The 23,048-nt window shown below is 41.3% G+C and overlaps 1 protein-coding gene and 1 pseudogene across 1 annotated transcript; both read left to right on the top strand.

Moving 5' to 3' along the window:
• Positions 1–7,907: 7,907 nt before the first annotated feature.
• On the top strand, positions 7,908–12,119 carry LOC106593357 (GTPase IMAP family member 7-like). Its single transcript, XM_014184697.2, has 3 exons — positions 7,908–7,951; positions 10,441–10,524; positions 10,622–12,119. The coding sequence occupies exons 2-3, from the start codon at positions 10,443–10,445 to the stop codon at positions 11,266–11,268; spliced, it is 729 nt and encodes a 242-aa protein (XP_014040172.2). The 5' UTR covers positions 7,908–7,951; positions 10,441–10,442; the 3' UTR covers positions 11,269–12,119.
• Positions 12,120–18,833: 6,714 nt separating this feature from the next.
• On the top strand, positions 18,834–19,608 carry LOC106592536 (GTPase IMAP family member 7-like; annotated as a pseudogene).
• The last annotated feature ends 3,440 nt before the right edge of the window (positions 19,609–23,048 follow it).

The following is a 23,048-nucleotide window of genomic DNA, read 5'->3' as shown; positions in this document are numbered from 1 at the left end:
CAGAGTACCCAGCCAGAAATAATCAGACACCCATTTTTCAAGCTAGCATATAATGTCACAAAAACCAAAACCACAGCTAAATGCAGCACTAACCTTTGATGATCTTCATCAGATGACACTCCTAGGACATTATGTTATACAATACATGCATGTTTTGTTCAATCAAGTTCATATTTATATAAAAAAACAGCTTTTTACATTACCATGTGACGTTCAGAACTAGCATTTCCAGCGAACACTTACGGTGAATTTACTAAATTACTCACGATAAACGTTCACAAAAAACATAACAATTATTTAAAGAATTATAGATACAGAACTCCTTTATGCAATCGCTATGTCCGATTTTAAAATAGCTTTTCGGTGAAAGCACATTTTGCAATATTCTGAGTAGATAGCCCGGCCATCACAGGCTAGCTATTTTGACACCCACCAAGTTTGGCACTCACCAAACTCAGATTTACTATAAGAAAAATTGGATTACCTTTGCTGTTCTTCGTCAGAATGCACTCCCAGGACTTCTACTTCAACAACAAATGTTGGTTTGGTTCCAAATAATCCATAGTTATATCCAAATAGCGGCGTTTTGTTCGTGCGTTCAAGACACTATCCGAAGGGTAACGAAGGGTGACGTGCCGGCGCGTTTCGTGACAAGAAATTTCAAAATATTCCATTACCGTACTTCGAAGCATGTCAACCGCTGTTTAAAATCAATTTTTATGCGATTTTTCTCGTAAAATAGCGATAATATTCCGACCGGGAAACCCTGTTTTCGTTCAAAGACTCAAAGTTGAAAATGGAGTCGTCTTGTGCACGCGCGCACCCGTCTCATTGTTCTCAGATCGACCACTATCCAAATGCGCTACTGTTTTTCAGCCTGGGACAGCAGAGTCATCATTCAACATTCTGGCGCCTTCTGAGAGCCTATGGGAGCCTTAGAAAGTGTCACGTTACAGCAGAGATCCTCTGTTTTGGATAGAGATGACAAAGAAGGCCAAGAAATGGTCAGACAGGGCACTTCCCGTACAGAATCTTCTCAGGTTTTGGCCTGCCCTTTGAGTTCTGTTATACTCACAGACACCATTCAAACAGTTTTAGAAACTTTGGAGTGTTTTCCATCCAAAGCTACTAATTATATGCATATTCTAGTTTCTGGGCAGGAGTAATAACCAGATTAAATCGGGTATGATTTTTATCCGGCTGTGAAAATACTGCCCCCTATCCATAACAAGTTAAAATAGTTGGATCTCCACCTTTTAAAAGTGGTAGGACAAATGCTGATTTCCAGATCTTTGGAATGTCATTACATTCCAGGGTTAAATTAAACAGATATGTAAGTGGTACAGCTATAAAATCAGCTGCCAGATTTAAAAAGCAGGGATCCAGAAGATCTGACCTGCAGGCTTTCTCTGATCTAAGGATTTCAGGGCTTAATGTACATGCATTGAGAATGTCAAAAAGCTACAAGTTGACCAACTCTCACTGGTTCAACTACACAGGGTTGTACAAAGACAGAGGACACTGAATCAAACAACCTAACAGATGATACAAAGTGCTCATTGAAACAATTCAGCATTTCAGTTTTGTCATATACAGCAACAAAGTCCTTCAATATACAGGTAATGTCACGGGTGTCGTTGGGTAGAGAGGACCAAGGCGCAGCGGGTTGCATGTTCATCATTATATTTTATTAACCTGTTAGGGCTAGGGGGCAGTATTGACACGGCTGGATAAAAAACATACCCGATTTAATCTGGTTACCACTCCTACCCAGTAACTAGAATATGCATATACTTATTACATATGGATAGAAAACACCCTAAATTTTCTAAAACTGTTTGAATGGTGTCTGTGAGTATAACAGAACTCAAATGGCAGGTCAAAACCTGAGAGATTCCTTTACAGGAAGTGGCCTGTCTGACCATTTCTTGAACTTCTTTTCCATCTCTATCATTTACTAAGGATCTCTGCTCTAATGTGACACTTCCCACGTCGTCCATAGGCGCTCAGAGCCCGGGAAAAAACAGAATGTCGTCATTCCAGCCCCAGGCTGAAACACATTATCGCCTTTCTCAAGTGGCCGATCAAGGGACACTGGGCTTATGCGCGTGACCCCGACCGCCCCCGCCTTTGGGATTTTTTCCTCTGTTTGCCGAAAAGGAGATTCCCTGTCGGAATATTATCGCTTTTCTACGAGAAAAATTTCGTAAAAATTGATTTTAAACAGCGTCCCACCTAGCCCATTGAGGTTAACTAAATGTGAACACAGAAAAACAAGAAAACAAAGACCAACAGTTTCACAGGCTAATACTCACAGCAGTGCGAAATACAACTACCCACAAAACCCCAGGTGAAAACAAGCTCCTTATATATGACTCTCAATCAGGAACAACGAAGTACAGCTGTTCCTGATCGAGAGCCACATAGACAACAAAGAAATACACAAACCAGAAAACCCTAGAATACCAATAACTAGAACATACACCCAAAACACCGGAACACATAAATAAAACACCACTCTACAATACACACAACCCCCGGACCACATAAAACAAAAACCCTCTGCCACGTCCTGACCAAACTACAATAACAAATACTCCCTCTACTGGTCAGGACGTGACAGGTAATTCATTAACGTTACTGCTTCCAGACTTACTAGCCTTCCAAAACTTTCTAGGGTCATTCAGGTTATCAGTGGTAACAGACATAAAATATTCAGACTTGGCCTTCCTGAGAAAAAAAGAACACTTGTTTCGTAACTGCCTAAAAATAACCAAATCAGCATCAGAACATGATTTCCTTGCTTTAGCCCAGGCTAGATTACGGTCATGAATAATACAAGACAGCTCAGAAGAAAAACATGGATTATCCCTCCCTTTAACTCTGAACCTGCTGAATGGGGCATGTTTGTTTACTATTTGGAAAAACACATCATGAAAGAATTTCCAGGCAGTTTCCACATCAGGAATAAGCTCAATCTTGCTCCAGTCAAAATAAAACTAATCGTGAAGGAAAGCCTGCTCATTAAAACACTTCAAATTTCTCTTACGAATAAAACGTGGGTTTGTCTTAGGAACCTTAGTATTTCTAACAGCAACAACAGCACAATGGTCACTTAAATCATTACAAAAAACACCAACAGCAGAATATTTATGTGGAACATTTGTCAATATCAAATCAATATACAGAAAAATCAATGATATACCTTAAAGGTGTCAGACAAATTTCATTTTACTCAGAGATGTGGTTGTTGGTGCTGACATCTTCAGGACAGGAATACCGGTTTACTTAACGGAGGAATAAACACACATGTTCATCATTGGTGTTTCAACCAGAACGGGGGAAAATGCACTTTATTTATTTTCGCACATGCGCAGTCATACATCTCTCATAGGGCATGACTGTACCAGTGTAAGAACACAATTCAACAACATATTAGTCCACATGCCAACACCCCCACTTGCTCTTATACTGTACAAGTCGTATTCAACCTAACTTTATCAACACATTTAGCTTACAGTTATTCATCTCACAAATGTCAGTTTATATTCCAAACATGTAACCCAAGAATTTTTCATTTTTGAACTTCGTTACAGGTTTAGTCAAAACATCTGCAGCCATGTCTGCCGTTGGACAATATTCAATACTTATTTTACCATCACTGAGTGCAGATCGAATGAAATGATATCTGATGTCGACATGTTTACATCTCTGACGACATACTGGGTTCTTTGACAGAGCAATTGCACCTTGGTTATCTTCAAAGATTGTTACTGGTGTATATTGGCACTCACTATCCATCTCGCCCAATAACTGTACAAGGTACAAACTTTCTTGTGTAGTAGCAGCCAGTGCCATGTACTCTGCTTCACATGTAGATAAAGCTACTGTTGGCTGCTTCTTAGACCTCCATGAAATGACAGGTCCACATTTAGTTAAACTAAAACAATACCCTGTTATGCTTCGTCTGTCACTTTGATCTGCTGCCCAATCAGCATCACTATATGCTACGAGGTTGAGTTTTTCCACCCCCCTTTTTGTAACACAACTCCTGATTCATTGTTCCCTTCAAGTACCTCAACACATGTTTAGCTGTTATCCAGTGTTGCTCTTTTGGTTCTGATAGGTATTGTGACAGCTTGCTGACAATCCAACTGATATCCAGTCTTGTACATGTCATCACATATATCAAGCTGCCTATCACTTCACGATACCTTTTTGAATCAATAAGTTCACCATCACCATCAAAGTTTAGTTTTTGTTCACATGGTGTTGACCTTGTCTTACAGTCTGACATACCAAACCTTTCCAGTATCTTTGTTATGTACCTTGTTTGGTTCATCGTTATTTTCCCTTCACTTTGTGTAAAATCAATGCCTAGGAAATGTCCAAGCCTCCCAAGATCTTTCATCTTAAATTTTTCACTTAACATTTCTTTTACACTTGTGAGTGAGTCACTATCACTAGCAGCGATAATTAGATCATCGACCCAAATTATCAAAATGATCCTTTCTGTTGCAGTTTGTTTGTTATAAACACAGTGATCAGCTGGGTTCTGTGTAAAACCATTTTCACTAAGGTGATCATGCAACATTTTGTTCCAGTTCCTTCCTGACTGTTTCAGGCCGTACAATGACTTGTTCAGTTTACAGACTAGTTGCTCGCCTGTATCTGACCTGACTTCAAAACCCTCTGGTTGCTCCATGTACACTTCACAGTCAATAGGAGCATGTAGATATGCTGTTTTGACATCCATCTGATGTAACTCTAAGTCATACTGAGCTGCTAGCTGCATCAAACAGCGTACTGATGTCATATTTGCAGTTGGAGAAAAAGTCTCCTTATAGTCTATTCCTGCCACTTGACTATACCCCTTTGCAACATATCTTGCCTTGTATGTCTCAGTCTCATCTGAATTGTTTTTGACCGCATAGACCCACCTGCCCCCCACTGCATTTTTACCCTCTGGCAGTGTGGTTAATGTGAATGTATCATTTTCCCTAAGGGAATCAATCTCCTCCTTCATAGCAGTAGCCCAAATCTCTGATTTTGGTGAAATCATTGCTTCTTTGAAGGTTTGTGGTGCATTGCACATTACTCTGTAGCAGTAGTCAACACTAGGTGGTATCTGGTCATCACATTTCACTTTACACTCATAGTCTTTTAAGTACTGGGGTTTCTTCCTCGCTCTGTCTGGATAGCGTGGACTCTGACCATCTGAAGTCTCAATTTGCACATCTTGTGTCTCTTCTGAGTTTTGATCTGCCATCTTGGCTTTCGGCATGGGGTTTTCAAATCTCTCCCCATGAAGATCATCACTGTTTTCCAAATCTGTCTGAGTTTGGTGTTCGACTACACCTTTTGTAACACACTTGACTAATCTGTTTTTAAGAACTTTCCCAGTGTCTGGGTAGTAGACTAGGTATGCTGGACTATTTTTATCATACCCGACAAAAATACCCTTTTCACATCTTGAGTCTAACTTTTTCTTGTTCTGTCTATATGCATAGCAAACAGATCCAAATTCTTTCATCTTTGAAAGATCAGGCTTTCTCCCAGTAAACATGTAGTGTGGAGTCTGTCCTACACGCTTATTGTAACACCTATTGCGAATTACTGCAGCAGTCATTACAGCATATGTCCACAAGTTCTTTGGTAGGTTGCTTTCAAGTAGCATGCATCTTGCCATTTCGAACAGTGTTCTCCAATTTCTCTCAGCGGTCCCATTTTGATGGGGTGAGTAAGGGGCTGAAGTTTCATGTCTTATGGCGTTCTTACTGAGCAGTGACTGGAACTCTTTGGCTGTGAATTCTGTGCCATTATCTGACCTGACACACTTTATTTTCCCATAAGGGGCCACATCAGCAATAAACTTCTCAGTAGCTTTTACAGTATCACTCTTTGCTTTTAGGAAATACACAAAAACTGCCCCTGAATAATCATCCGTAAATGCTAGAGTATATCTGAACCCATCTTTCGCCTCTGGCTCAATAGGGCCAGCCAAATCAGTGTGCACAAGCTCAAGAGCCGCTTTTACCTTTTCATCAGGCTCTCTGTTTCTGCTCTGAATAAATTTTCCCTGAGTGCAGATTTCACAGTTGAGGGTAGATTTGTCAATCTTACCTGTGATTTTCATTCCCTCTGTCACATTTTCTAACTTTGACACATCCTCAAAATTACAGTGGCCAAGAATTTTGTGCCATGTGTGAATATCATAGCACCCATGACATCCATCATCATTTTCATCACTTACAGTGTTAAGATAGTAAAGTCTATCGTACTCCTTGATGTCAAAAGTGGTACCGTTCTTGTGGATGAGCTTGTTACACCCCTGTCGAAAGTTGACTGAAGCTCCGTTGGCTGTCGCTGCTTTAACAGAGAAAATGTCCTGTGGAAACGACGGCACGTACAGCGCCTTCGTCAGCGTTGTTTTTACCCGACGACCCGTGTTGTCTCTCAGGTAAACCTCCGCTGCACCTCTCCTCTCCGCGACACCATTCGTTCTTGTTCCGTCAGCCAGCTCCACGGAATGTTTTTCCGGTTTGAAAGTCTCGTCAAACTCCTTAAACTTCCCGATGTCCGTGACTATATGTGACGTTGCTCCCGTATCAACCATCAGCCCTTTCTGTTTCAGTCCACTAACCTGACAGTCACTTATTCTGAATGCAAATGTGTGGCTTTCAGCATCTGTTGCTTGTTTCACATTGTCTCTTCTTTTTCGTCTGCAATTTGCGTCAGTATGAGTGGATCTCTTGCAAAAACTACACCACTGTCTCCGTTCTTTGCGCTCTCCAGTAACGGTACATTGCCGGGCCTTGTGCCCTTTCTGGCCACAGTTGAAGCAGGTTATCTCGGTCCCTTTATCTCTCCCTCTTGGCCAGCTAACTTTAATGTTACTTGCCTTCATCACGTTGTCGTCAGTGGAAATGGCGCTAAACTTCTCGGTGCTTTCATAGCTCCTCAACTTGGTTTTGAACTTGCCAAAAGTTGTCGGCTCGTCACTCTGCGTAATGTGGATGGCAAACGGCTTAAATGATTCGGGCAAACCTTTCAGAATCATTGCAATCAACAGCCCATCACTTAAAGTCTCTTCAGCATTTCTCAGTGCTGTAATAGCCGTCTCAGCACGAATGATATAGTCCGTAACACTTTCGTCAGCGGCTTTCTGAAGAGAAGTTAGTTCAGTGTAGAGGCTAATCACACGTGGCTTCCCTTTACCTGCATAATGTTCCCTCAATATCTTCAACGCTTTTCTCCCATCATCTGCTGCTTCTCTCATTATCAGGGAAAGACTTTTATCATCCAAAACCTGTATCAATTCGGCGTAGGCTTCTTCATTTTTCTCTCCGTCTTCTTCATCTTCATCCACGCTCAATATGGCGGCCTTTAGCCCAAGCAAACGCAAGTGCCCCAAAAACTTTGTCTCCCATAACTCGTAGTTTTTTTTCATCTCCGTCGAAATATAATCTATTCCATCGGCTTCCATGTTCCCTCCTGGGCCCATAACCTGTTGGTGCTGACATCTTCAGGACAGGAATACCGGTTTACTTAACGGAGGAATAAACACACATGTTCATCATTGGTGTTTCAACCAGAACGGGGGAAAATGCACTTTATTTATTTTCGCACATGCGCAGTCATACATCTCTCATAGGGCATGACTGTACCAGTGTAAGAACACAATTCAACAACATATTAGTCCACATGCCAACAGTGGTCTACCTTCTGATTCTGGGCAGACAGCCAAAGTTAATTTGTCAGGAGGAGGTTGATTACAGCGACACCCAATCAGAATTCAGCCTCTGCCTGTCCTGAATTGAATTATTTTTGCCTAGCAACACTCTCTCATTGGCTAGAAGTGACTAGTTACAGGGAAAACAAAACCTAACTGAATATAGTCTGTCACAGTCACAACAGGGAACAACAACAGATCAGTACAACTGCACTAAAAGTGAGTATTCTACTTAACTACCTTACCAATTAAATGTACAACAATCTACAGTTTAATAACAACTATAGCACAACATTAAGTTAATATTTAATTGATACCAGGTCTGTTGACCTTCATGTATAAATAACCATGTTTAGAATATAATTGGATCCTGATACATCTTATGGAAACATTATGTTGACCTGAGAAGGGAATGTACTGTGTTTATCGACAGTTATACCACATAGCATTACAATTGTTTTAGTTTAGATTTTTTTAAAGTGAAATTGATGAGAAAAAAATTATAATTACGTGATAATGCCCGACAAGCCGGTGTTATTGGCACGGGTGTTGTTAGGTGTTGCAAATCATGTCATAGTGCCAATATCTTCTCCAAACACCAGCTTCAAGGGCATTATCACTTTTATACAATGTGTTACTGTCACGGTTGTCTTCATAAATGGACCAAGGCGCAGCAGGTATGTGAATACTCATCTTTAATTACCCAACAAAAGGAATAAAGCATCCACAGGAAACAATAAACACAACAGCAGCAACAGTTTGCAGGCTAAAAAAAAACGCAATGCAAAACAACCACCCACAAACCCCAGTGACAAACATACTCCTACATATATGACTACCAATCAGGAACAACGATCCCCAGCTGTTCCTGATCAGGAGTCACAAGACACACAGAACAATCAAACACACACACAAGACTGCCACGTCCTGACCGCCAAACTACTACAACAGCTCCATCTGCTAGTCAGGACGTGACAGTTACCAACACATTAAAATAATGATTGACATATTTTCATTCAAAAAGTTATTTGGATGTATTGATTCATATTATTTAATCCTTCCACGAGATATAGGATTGTTACCTGGACAGTTATACTACATATCATTACTCTCTTTATAGTTTAGATTGTTTGAAAGTCAAATAGCTGAGAAGAAATTCTAATTTAGTTTATCCTGTTAGGGCTAGGGGGCAGCATTTGCACGTCTGGATAAAAAAAATGTACCCGATTTAATCTGGTTACTAATCCTACCCAGTAACTAGAATATGCATATACTTATTATATATGGATAGAAAACACTCTAAAGTTTCTAAAACTGTTTGAATGGTGTCTGTGAGTATAACAGAACTCATTTGGCAGGCAAAACCCTGAGACATTTTCTGACAGGAAGTGGATACCTGATGTGTTGTATTGACTTTAAACCTATCCCATTGAAAAACACAGGGGCTGAGGAATATTTTGGCACTTCCTATTGCTTCCACTAGATGTCACCAGCCTTTACAAAGTGTTTTGAGTCTTCTGGAGGGAGATCTGACCGAACAAGAGCCATGGAACGATGATGTCCCATTAGACACCTGGCGCGCGAGTTCATGTTGGGTACCCTCGTTCCAATACGTTATAAAAGAGTATGCATTCGTCCACCTTGAATATTATTCATGTTCTGGTTAAAAAGGCCCTAATGATTTATGCTATACAACGTTTGACATGTTTGAACGAACGTAAATATATTTTTCCCCTCGTTCATGACGAGAAGTCCGGCTGGCTTAGATCATGTGCTAACAAGACGGAGATTTTTGGACATAAATGATGAGCTTTTTTGAACAAAACTACATTCGTTATGGACCTGTGATACCTGGAAGTGACATCTGATGAAGAGAATCAAAGGTAATGGATTATTTACATAGTATTTTCGATTTTAGATCTCCCCAACATGACGTCTAGTCTGTATCGCAACGCGTATTTTTCTGGGCGCAGTGCTCAGATTATTGCAAAGTGTGATTTCCCAGTAAGGTTATTTTTAAATCTGGCAAGTTGATTGCGTTCAAGAGATGTAAATCTATAATTCTTTAAATGACAATATAATATTTTACCAATGTTTTCTAATTTTAATTATTTAATTTGTGACGCTGACTTGACTGCCGGTTATTGGAGGGAAACGATTTCCTCAACATCAATGCCATAGTAAAACGCTGTTTTTGGATATAAATATGAACTTGATAGAACTAAAAATGCATGCATTGTCTAACATAATGTCCTAGGAGTGTCATCTGATGGAGATTGTAAAAGGTTAGTGCATCATTTTAGCTGGTTTTATGGTTTTGGTGACCCTGTCTTTGAATTGACAAAACATTACACACAACTCTTGTAAATGTACTGTCCTAACATACTCTAAATTTATGCTTTCGCCGTAAAACCTTTTTGAAATCGTAAAACGTGGTTAGATTAAGGAGATGTTTATCTTTCAAAGGGTGTAAAATAGTTGTATGTTTGAAAAATTTGAATTTTGACATTTATTTGGATTCAAATTTGCCGCTCTTGAAATGCACCTGCTGTTGATGGAGTGCACCACGGGTGGCACGCTAGCGTCCCACCTAGCCCATAGAGGTTATCCTCATTTGCAAAAAATGGAACTCGGACAAAAAGATGTGGACAAAATTTTTGTAATGAGGTCATCGTCTTTTACCATGTTTTGATTGGCCATTGTAACAGAGATGGAACGAGGTAAAGGAGGGACTCAGAGGACTCTGTTCCTGTTGACACTCTGTCTGCAAGCCTTCACTGGTCAATGCCAAGGTACACACACACATTACACACACACATACACACACAGTTTTCAGTGGCCTTTTATCAAGACACTATCAACTCAAGCACTTCTTGTCTGTTTCCACAGTTTCAGGGCAGCCCTCTGACCTGAGGATAGTTTTAGTAGGGAAGACTGGATCAGGGAAGAGTGCAACAGGAAACACAATCCAGGGAAGGGAGGGGTTTAAAGTGGAGGCTTCTCCAGTGTCTGTGACTGCTCAGAGAGAGAAACAGAGTGGAGTGGTGGATGGGAGGAAGACTGATGTCATCGACACCCCGGGGCTCTATGACACAAAACTGTCTCAAGAAGAGATGAAAAGTGAGATAGAAAAAGCCATCTATATGTCAGTCCCAGGACCCCACGCCTTCCTGCTGGTGATCAGACTGGGGAGGTTCACAGAGGAGGAGAGGAACACTGTGAAGTGGACCCAGGAGAACTTTGGAGAAGAAGCCTCAATGCACACCATCATTCTGTTCACACATGGAGATCAACTGGAGGGTAAATATCACTCCCTAATCAATGACAAGAGAAAACACAACACTCAGGTCCCAGAGCTGCTGGAGAAGATAGAGGAGATGGTGTTGCGGAATGGAGGAAAACCCTACACCAATGAGATGTACCAGGAGGCCCAGAGGAAGATCGAAGAGGAGGAGGCGAGGAAGAGACAAGAAGATGAGAAGAGAGAGAGAGGAGACAGTAAGAGGAAGAAAGAAGAAGAAGAGAAGAGAAATTGAATGACTGCAAGTGGTCAGCGTTTGCCAGTATGGCTGCATTGGGGTTGGGAGCCATGTACAGCTCTCCATTGTCATTAGCAGCAGGAGCTGCATTAGCCGCTGTTAAAGGTTATCAATGCATGGACAACTATTTCAACTCAGAAGACCAGAAGAAATAAGATTTTCACATCCACCATCTCAGATTGTTTTGAAATTAAGATTAATTGTTGTGTTATATAATATAAATATAATTTGATCTCTGAGAAATTAAGCGCATTTATTGCGCCCAAATTTGACATTTTAATTAATAGGATTCATATACTATTCAATAAATATAGTACCCAACATCTGATATGGATCCAATTTTTCCCCAACAATGATTAAGAACAAAGAATGGTCAAAAGCCTCAGATCAGATGTTGGCTATTATTTCACACTAATGCCTTGTTATCTGGAGGGCGGCCATTTGCATCTCCCCAATGGTCCAAATGTGGAATCCGTACCCATGCTGATATCATGGACAGTAATGGTTTGAGAACATTCCAAGATTTGGAAGATACATACACATTACCAGGCAACTCTTTTTTTGTTTATATTTACAACTCAGGTTAGCTATGTTGGCCTATGGAGTCCCTTGGGAAACCCAGCTACCAAACCATCCAATGACGGGATTTATAAATAAATGATCTGGGCTCCTGAAAGGACTGATCTCTATAATATACATGCTATACATGCTAACTTCTGGAAAGTGGTAAAACATTTTAAACAACCCCTCCCCCTTGGGGGTGGCAGATAGCAAAGTGGTTAGAGCATTGGGCCAGTAACTGGATGGTTACTGGATCAAATCCCTGAGCTAACAAGGTACAAATCTGTCCTTCTGCTCCTGACCAAGGCAGTTAACCCACTGTTCCCCAGGTGCTGAAGATGTGGCTGTTGATTACGGCAGCCCTCTGCACTTCTCTGGTTGGGTTAAATGCGGGTTGGGTTAAGTGCGGAAGACACATTTCAGTTGTACAACTGACTAGTATCCCCCTTTCCCTTGTTGCCCCAGCAGGTTTTGACAGCCTCTGGTCCCATGCCAGACTAAATTTGTTGTACTTTTAATAACCATTTAGCTTCAGCTGGCCAATTATTTGAAAGGATAATCTCTGAAAATGCACATCATTCTACTAGAGAGTCCCCTAGTCACATGACCTTGTAGATAACGATGTACTAACAGACTCACAGACTGTATCTTCATTTCCCCATTTGATGTCTATGATGTACTAAGTGCTATGCTAAAGAGTAAGAAAGTAAAACAAATCTTAGCTGATTCACATAATCCCTTCTTACTCTCTGCACCAGTTATCACAGAACCATTGACCTATATATTATAACTTTACAGTTGTTTCTGGTGTTGTCCATAAGATCTGTAAAGCAGGACATGTCCTCCCCCTACATAAAGGAGGAGATCCTTCTGACTTAGATAACTACCGTACAATTTGCAAATGATCTTGCCTTTCCAAAGTGTTGAATCCCTGGCCAACTGTCAACTAAGAACTTTTTAAACTTCCCACTCTATTCTTAATGTGAACCAATCAGGTTTTAGACCTGGACAGAGCACAGTTTCAGCTGCTACGCTTGTTTTAGATGTGTTCAATTGCTTCGATCAGAAACATTATTGTGCTGTCTTTCCAAGGACTTGGATACTGTTGACCATCACACTCATTCAAAGGTTGACTGAAATAGGCCTGGATCAGGCTTCTTGAAAGTGGTTTGAGAATGATCTGTCAGACAGGACTCAGTGTGTGATTTCTGATGGTGTCAAGTCTAGTTTCCTGGTACAGGGACCTGTTCTCTTTAATATTAATATAAATAATATTGGTTTATCTGTTAACTTGTAATATTCATCTGTATGCAACGTGGATTTCTGTTTTAGGAATAGATCTTGCCTCTCCCTAAATAGCAGGAAGCAGATTGTACAGTCAACTTTCCTAACAGTTCTTGACTAAGGTGACACCATTTACCAGATTGCAGCAGCTACTACTCTTAAAACTGTGGATGCCGTCTACCATAGTGCCCTTCACAGGTGACAGTTTTAATACTCACCACTACATCCTGTATCAAAAGGTTGGCTGGTCCACATTAAAGTCCTGTAGATCACTTCATTACTCCCTTTTTGTTACAAAGCTCTACTACAGAACCTTCCAACGTACCTAACTTTGTTGCTAACGTATGACATAATGAGCTACCAAAGCAGCTCGTAAGTTTAATTAACTCTTGAGGTCCCTCTGGTCTCCACCAATTTAGGTAAATACTCTTTTAGTTTTATTGCCCCCATTGTTGTAATAACCTACAAAATTCCTTGCATCTTGTTTGCCTGGTGCCTCTCGGGCAGGTTAGGACTCTGGTGGTGAGTTATTTCAATGAAGATTGTATTTTACCCCTTTTTCCTCCACAATTTTGATCTTGTCTCATCGCTGCAACTCCACAATGGGCTGGGGAGGCGAAGGTCGAGTCATGCGTCCTCTGAAACAGGACCCACCAAACTGCGCTTCTTAACACTTAACTCCGCTTAACCCGGAAGCCAGCCGCACAAACGTGTCGGAGGAAACACTGTTCAACTGACGACCGAGGTCAGCCTGTAGGCGCCCGGCCCGCCACAAGGAGTCGCTAGAGCGCGATGAGCCAAATAAAGCCCCCCGGCCAAATCCTCCCCTAACCCGGACGACGGCTGCCTATTGTGTGCCACCTTATGGGGACTCCCGATCACAGCCAGTTGTGATACAGCCTGGGATTGAACCCGGGTCTGTAATGACACCCCTAGCACTGCGATAAAGGGCATTAGACCGCTGTGCCACTCGGGAGGCGGATTGCAGTTCTTTTGATTGATTGTGGTGGTTTACATGTTGAAATTGTGATGTTGAGTTTGTTCTTTGTGCTTATTTTTATTCTCCTTGTTCTATTTGTCATGTTAGTTTTTCTTCCTGTTTGGGAGAACATTTTTGTATTCAGGGCACCATTGGGAATGAGACCCTGGTCTCAATTGGGCTACCCTCAATAAGTAAAAGTTAATAAATAAAAAATGTATAAACAACTATTGGAAAGCTCATATTCTGAGCTAACCATTAAAAATGTATGGTCCACAGATCTAATTGAATCTGAACAGCCCTTTAACTGGAACAGAATATGGAAAAATATGGCATCCTGTAATCTGAACCATCAATTTATACATTGTGTGCAACCCAGTCATCACCAAGTTGTACCAGGTTGCTGGTGGTATGCCCAAAGGCATGGCTGGTGGATTCCCCGGTGCTGGTGGTATTCCCGTATGGCATGGCTGGTGGTCCCTGGTGCTGGCGGCATTCCCGAAGGCATGGCTGGTGGATTAACCAGTGCTGGTGGTATGAACGAAGGCATGGCTGGTGGATTCCCCGGTGCTGGTGGCACCGCTCCTGCAGGCGGTGGATCATCTGGACCAACTATTGAGGAAGCCGACTAAACCATTCCAACCTTTCTGCAACTACCTCCCCCTAACAAGCAACGTTTGAAATATGGCTTTGAATCAATGACTATTATCACTGTGACTCTTATCACAACCTGTGTCAAGTCACTCCAATTCACACTGACCGTAGTAGTAGTCCATCACAACTTTTCTCCACTGATCTTTGTCTATAGCGCCTGCTAAATTCAAGGCAGCAATGTTGTTGAGAGTGTCAGGGTTCACCTAGGGGTCATGATAGGGGCTGTACCAAATGTTTGATGATTATGCTTATGTTGTATTAATAGAAGGGGAGAGTTTATAAGACCCTGCCCTCCTTACATTTAAAGGGTCCTAGACTACAGATTAACAATATATATATTCATTATAGAGGTTTAGTATTGTTCCACAGTTGTTTTCTAGACTCTCTGCCTCTTATAAAGAGACCCCTCTGAGAAATGTGTGACTGAGACAGAACTCTGCAGGGGAGTGTAGGAGATAAGAGACTAGTCAGACATACCACAATACATCAATTTTGGGGAGTGGACATTTATTGCCTAGGCATTAGAAAAGACTGGAACTATTGTATCTCTCTTGCAAGTTTATATAGCTGTGTATGCATGGGCTTGGTCTGAAGAGTAGAAGGTAATGACGTATGCAGTGACTTCACAAGGGTTGGACTTCAGGTTTAATAAAATAACTTGGGACCTTTTATATTTTGCAGAACTTACTCGGAAACATGCGTATGTTCCTGTTGTCAACTTCTGTCTGCAATTGCATTAATAAAGGTTTTTGAATGATTTAATTAAAGATATTGTCAGAATGTTAATTTCACCAATGAGCCAATGATTGACAAGGAACAAGGAAACGAACCACAACAAGAGCAGTCCATTGCTAACGTCATATCTTTTTTTTTTTAAATCTGCTCAGTGTCTTCACATACTGGGAAGCTCATGTTATAGACAGAATCGTGCTACATGGCAGACCAATCCGAACTCATCTCTCGGCATATCAAGCCCATCCATTATCTCAACCAATCATGGCTAGTGGGAAGGTTCCCCCCTTTTTCCGTGGCTAAACTGACTAGGCTCTTATTTGCAGATGGCAAATATGTTTTTTTTAAGGCATTTCTGCCAAACAAGCAGTGAAGTAGTGCCTAGCTTCTTGAATTGGGTTACATATGAACATTCTATCATTAACCTCTTGCATCTAGACATTCCGCTAGCGGAACGCCTCGCCAAATATCCAATGGAAGAACGTGGCGCGAAATACAAATACCTCAAAATGCTATAACTTCAATTTCTCAAACATATGACTATTTTACACCATTTTAAAGAAAAGACCCTCGATAATCTAACCACATTGTCCGATTTCAAAAAAGGCTTTACAGCGAAAGCAAAACATTAGATTATGTCAGGAGAGTACCCTGCCAAAAATAATCACACAGCCATTTTCAAAGCAAGCATATATGTCACAAAAACCAAAACCACAGCTAAATGCAGCACTAACCTTTGACGATCTTCATCAGATGACACTCCTAGGACATTATGTTATACAATACATGCATGTTTTGTTCAATCAAGTTCATATTTATATCAAAAAACAGCTTTTTACATTAGCATGTGATGTTCAGAACAAGCATACCCACCGCAAACTTCCGGTGAATTTACTAAATTACTCACGATAAACGTTCACAAAATACATAACAATTATTTTAAGAATTATAGATACAGAACTCCTTTATGCAATCGCGGTGTCAGATTTTAAAATAGCTTTTCGGCGAAAGCACATTTTGCAATATTCTGAGTAGATAGCTCGGCCATGACAGGCTAGCTAATTTGACACCCACCAAGTTTGGTGCTCACTAAACTCAGAATTACTATTAGAAAAATTGGATTACCTTTGCTGTTCTTCGTCAGAATGCACTCCCAGGACTTCTACTTCAACAACAAATGTTGTTTTGGTTCCAAATAATCCATAGTTATATGCAAATACCTCAAATCAAATCAAATGTATTTATATAGCCCTTCTTACATCAGCTGATCTCTCAAAGTGCTGTACAGAAACCCAGCCTAAAACCCCAAAACAGCAAGCAATGCAGGTGTAGAAGCACAATGGCTAGGAAAAACTCCATAGAAAGGCCAAAACCTAGGAAGAAACCTAGAGAGGAACCAGGCTATGAGGGGTGGCCAGTCCTCTTCTGGCTGTGCCGGGTGGAGATTATAACAGCACATGGCCAAGATGTTCAAATGTTCATAAATGACCAGCATGGTCAAATAATAATAATCATAGTAGTTGTCGAGGGTGCAACAAGTCAGTAACACAAGAGTAAGTGTCAGTTGGCTTTTTCATAGCTGATATTTGAGAGTATCTCTACCGCTCCTGCTGTCTCTAGAGAGTTGAAAACAGCAGGTCTGGGACAGGTAGCACATCCGGTGAATAGGTCAGGGTTCCAGCAGGTCTGGGACAGGAGGTCTGGGACAGGTAGTACGTCCGGTGAACAGGTCAGGGTTCCATTTTCCAGGGTTCCATTTCCTCCGTTTTGTTCGTGCGTTCAGGTCACTATCCGAAGGGTAACGCGCGAGCGCATTTCGTGACAAAACATTTCAAAATATTCCATTACCGTACTTAGAAGCATGTCAAACGCTGTTTAAAATCAATTTTTATGCTATTTTTCTCGTAAAATAGCGAAATATAAAAATGGAGAAGTCTCGTGAACGCGCATCTCCAGTCTCACTGTCCCCAGGCTGACCACTTACAAACTCTGCTCCTATACTTTGCCCAGAGACAGCAGACACCCCATTACACTTTCTGGCGGCTTTAGAGAGCCAATGGAAGCCTTAGAAAGTGTCACGTTACAGCACAGATGCTGTAATTTCGATAGAGATGCAACAGAAGGACAACAAATTGTCAGACAGGGCACTTCCTGCATGGAATCTTCTCAGGTTTTGGCCTGCCATATGAGTTCTGTTATACTCACAGACACCATTCAAACAGTTTTAGAAACTTTAGAGTGTTTTCTATCCAAACCTACTAATTATATGCATATTCTAGTTTCTGGGCAGGAGTAGTAACCAGATTAAATCGGGTATGTTTTTTATCCAGCCGTGAAAATACTGCACCCAGCCCAAAGAAGTTAAAGAAAGAACGTGATACAAAACACGGAAACAAAAACAACGACAAAAAAACTGTCTCGTAAGGACAAAATGACTATACAGAGAAACAACTACCCACAAATCCCATAGACAAAACACCCCTATTAAATAGGACCTTCAATTAGAGGCAACGAGGAACAGCTGCCTCCAATTGAAGGTCAACCCAATAAACTACATAGAAATGGATAAACTAGAACAAACATAGAAATAGACTAACATAGAACATACCCCAACAAACCCCGAAACACTCTAAACAAACACACCCTGCCACGCCCTGACCAAACTACAATAACAAACAACCCCTTTTACTGGTCAGGACGTGACAACAACAATATACAGATCCGTGCAACCACACTAAAAGTGAGTATTCAACTTAACTACCTTACTAATTAAATGTTGTACAACAATCTACTTAAAGTATTTGAATGACTGTAGCACAATATTAAGTAGACATTTTATTGATAACAGGTCTGTTAATATTTATGCGTAAATAATCATATGACTACAGTTTGTTTGTATTTATACATGTTTTAATATTGTAGAACAGTGAAAGGAGAAACATGGTTAGATTTTTACCTGAAACATTAACTTGTTTAGTGCAGAGATAGTGCAGTATACTGTACCTTGTTTAGTTCAGAGATAGTGTAGTACACTGTATCTTGTTTAGTGCAGAGATAGTGCAGTATACTGTACCTTGGTTAGTTCAGAGATAGTGCAGTATACTGTACCTTGGTTAGTGCAGAGATAGTGCAGTATACTGTACCTTGGGTCAACACCCATTTTATAGCAAGTTGTTGCTGTGAGGGACACACCTGCAGGTTTTTGTCAGGACTGACTAAGGTCACACTGCTTAGATGTTGCATGCATCAACCATTGGTTGACTGACAGATTGCTGAAACACATGATGTGGTTAGCTGATATGTAAAATACCTATCCTGTAAAATACCTATCAACCTATGTTGACACTGTCTGCAAAACTTCACTGGTCAATGCCAAGGTACACACACACACAGTTTTCAGAAGCCTTTTATCAAGACACTATCAACTCAAGCACTTCTTGTCTGTTTCCAGTTTCAGGGCAGCTCTCTGACTTGAGGACAGTTCTGATAGGGAAGACTGGATCAGGGAAGAGTGCAACAGGAAACACCATCCTGGGGAGGGAGGGGTTTAAAGAAGACTCCTCCCCTGAGTCTGTTACCTCACACTGTATGAAGCAGAGTGGAATGGTGGCTGGAAAGAAGATCAATGTGATTGACACACCAGGACTCTTCGACATGAAACTGACTGATACGGAAATGAAAAGTGAAATAGAAAAGGCCATCTACATGTCAGTCCCGGGACCCTATGCCTTCCTGCTGGTGATCAGACTGGGGAGGTTCACAGAGGAGGAGCAGAACACTGTTAAGTGGATCCAGAGGAACTTTGGAGAAGAAGCCTCAATGTACAGGGAAAATCAGTGGAGGAGTTTCTGGCTGAGAGCAAAGATCTACAGAAACTCATCAATATCTGTGGGGGCAGATATCACTCCCTAATCAATGACAAGAGAAAAGACAACACTCGGGTTTCAGAGCTGCTGAAGAAGATAGAGGAGATGGTGTCGAGGAATGGAGGAAAACACTACACCAATGAGATGTACCAGGAGGCCCAGATGAAGATCGAAGAGGAGGAGGAGAGGAAGACACAGGAAGTGGATAAGAGAGAGAAAGAGAGGCAACAGAAGGAGATAAAAAGCATCAGAAGAGAATAAATATTGTCTCGATGCAAGATATCAGCATTGGTCAGTTCGGCCGTATTGGGGTGGGGATACAAATTCTCCTCTCCATTGTGGTTAGCAGCAGGGTCTGTATAAGCCATTTTTGAAGGTTATCAATGCATGGATGCCTATTTCAATTGGGGTGGTTCTGACTCAAAAGAGCATGAGGAATAGGATTTCACCATCTCAGATTGTTCTGAAGTTAAGATTAGTTTTCAACCTATTTTTTTGTTGTGGAAATATAATTTGATCACTGAGAAATTAAGCTAATTGATTACACCCAAACTGGCTATTTTAATTGATAAGATATTCAACAAATATACAAAAGTATGTGGACACCCCTTCAAATTAGTGGTTTGGGCTATTTCAGCCACACCCGTTGCTGACAGGTTTATAAAATCGAGCACACAGCCATGCAATCTCTATAGACAAATATTGGCAGTAGAATGGCCTTACTGAAGAGCTCAGTGACATTCAACATGGCACTGTCATAGGATGACACCTTTCCAACAAGTCAGTTCTTCAAATTTCTGCCCTGCTAGAGCTGCCCTGGTCAACTGTACGTGCTGTTATTGTGAAATAGAAACGTCTAGGAGCAACAACAGCTCAGCCGCGTGTCTGTCCTCGGTTGCAACACTCATTACCGAGTTCCAAACGGCCTCTGGAAGCAACGTCAGCACAGGAACTGTACATCGGGAGGTTTATGAAATAGGTTTCCATGGCCGAGCATCGTACACAAGCCTAATATCACCATACGCAAAGTGTCGGCTGGAGTGGTGTAAAGCTCGCCGCCATTGGACTCTGGAGCAGTGGAAACACGTTCTCTGGAGTGTTGAATCAAGCTTCACCATCTGGTAGTCCGACAGATGAATCTGGGTTTGGCGGATGCCAGTAGAACACTACCTGCCCAAATTTTGTTTGAATTTTGTTTGTTTCCATTCCTGTCATAAATTTTTTTATCTGACCTGGACTTTACTTGCATAAAAATGTTGGATATGAAATGGCAAAGGAATTCGCGCCTCGACATCACATACACATAAAAAATATTCATATCATGTGTAATAGTACAGTATAAACACCATTAATCATATCAACTTTATAAGTCTAAAAACACTATTCCTTACATCTGCCAAGAGGAACAGAGATTTGTCCTTCTCTTTGAAGTGGGTCATCAACAAAAGAATGGCAGAATGGTCTTTTGGCTTTTAAAAATGTTGACAATTCTCTTACTCTTGTTCAGAAGAGCTTGAGTCAGGCGACTGTCAATCACGATGCCGAGGGGGGGGTATTTACATTTACATTTAAGTCATTTAGCAGACGCTCTTATCCAGAGCGACTTACAAATTGGTGCATTCACCTTATGATATCCAGTGGAACAACCACTTTACAATAGTACATCTAAATCTTTTAGGGCGGGGGGGTTAGAAGGATTACTTTATCCTATCCTAGGTATTCCTTAAAGATGTGGGGTTTCAGGTGTCTCCGGAAGGTGGTGATTGACTCCGCTGTCCTGGCGTCGTGAGGGAGCTTGTTCCACCATATGGGTGCCAGAGCAGCGAACAGTTTAGACTGGGCTGAGCGGGAACTGTGCTTCCTCAGAGGTAGGGGGGCCAGCAGGCCAGCGGTGGATGAGCGCAGTGCCCTCGTTTCGGTGTAGGGACTGATCAGAGCCTGAAGGTACGGAGGTGCTGTTCCCCTCACGGCTCCGTAGGCAAGCACCATGGTCTTGTAGCGGATGCGAGCTTCAACTGGAAGCCAGTGGAGAGAGCGGGGGAGCGGGGTGACGTGAGAGAACTTGGGAAGGTTGAACACCAGACGGGCTGCGGCGTTCTGGATCTGTTGTAGGGGTTTAATGGCACAGGCAGGGAGCCCAGCCAACAGCGAGTTGCAACGAGTCGCAGAGACATAACTTGGTGAAAAGGAAAGGGAAAAGGAAAGGCCACTGTTCCTGGAGGTCACTGATGCTTGGAGGAGGACAAGAGTCCTATCCATTGTTACAGATAATATCCATTCTTCATTTTCTTAAAAAATGACAAAGAAAAAAATGTTAGGCTATGTGCTGCACTCCATACCAGCACAAGAAGACAAACAAACAATTTAAAGAAACATTTGTATTATTTTGTACTTTTATGTATTTTTGGCATTTTTGTCCCATTTATTACATTTGCCTCGCTCCCTCATAGCATAAACCAACAAATTAACTATTTACAGAACCTTTTAAACCTTGTGTGTGTGTGTACACTCTTAGAAAAAGGGTTCCGAAAGGGTTCTTTGGCAGTCCCCATAGGAGAACCCTTTTTGTTTCCATGTAGAACCCTTTTGGGTACCATGTAGAACCCTCCGTGGAAAGGGTTCTACATGGAACCCAGAAGAGTTCTACCTGGAACCAAAAGGGTTATACATGTAACGTTACCTGGAATCAAAAAGGGATCTTCAAAGGATTCTCCTATGGAGACAGCCAAATAACCATTGTACGTTCTAGATAGCACCTTTTTTCATAACAATTACATACAAATGTTACATTCATCAATCAAGATCTCACCTTTTTGGTTGAAGGACTGAAGCAATTCCCGGCACTATATTGGCGTCAAATGGTCTTTTATGTCCTCCGGTTGAACATATTCAAGGTCTTTAATATTCTCCACTCTAACATTTGCCCTCAGATGCGCTGACAAAGATCTCACCGTCTCGGTCTCCAACTCGTGGAATTGGTGTTTAATTGCATCTTGAAGACCTTCCATGCCTACACTGGTTTAAGAAGAACACGCTGAGTGATGCAGGGAAACAACAGAGAAACCTGAAAGATCAACAAGAAAGATCAATGCAACAGACCGACATGTCAACTTGGCTACTGTTAGCTAACACAATCCAAACAAGCTAACGTTAGCTAGCTAGTTAGTAGCTTAGTTAAGCTGCTCAAAAATATTTAGGCGACTTTTCCACAAAAATAAAATAGCTTGAGTAGAACAGAAAGTCTTCCCTCAGAGACATTTACGTTATTTTACTGTGCATTCTACAGTGTTTTACTGTTGAAATTACAGAACAGTCTTACAGTGTACAGCATGGTCCAGCAAGTTCATGTTTTCTACAGTTTACTAAACCACTACTGATTTAGAACCATGAAGTTACCTCAAGTCAGCACAAAGACAACAGGAGCACTGCCTCCGCTATTCCAGCACCATTTTAACTTAAACATTGAAATATCATCAAATCAAGAAAGCTATATCTGCATAGTTTAATACACAGAAACACACATACCAAAAACAATTTAGTCCAATCAATGTTGATAAATATCATGTGGCTTCCCATGGTACTGATTTCTGTCTGTGTGCGTGTGTGCGCAAGTAAAACAAAACATGTTCAGTCACCCTACTTGTAGACTAGATGAACGCCAATGCCATCCTCCTCTCTTTCATGTTGGCTAAACGGTCTAT

The sequence above is a fragment of the Salmo salar genome, chromosome ssa02 (assembly GCF_905237065.1).
Source record: "Salmo salar chromosome ssa02, Ssal_v3.1, whole genome shotgun sequence".
NCBI classification, from domain to species: Eukaryota; Metazoa; Chordata; class Actinopteri; order Salmoniformes; family Salmonidae; genus Salmo; species Salmo salar.
Note: the sequence above shows the minus strand (reverse complement) of the source record. Positions and strands in the feature narration are given on the sequence as shown.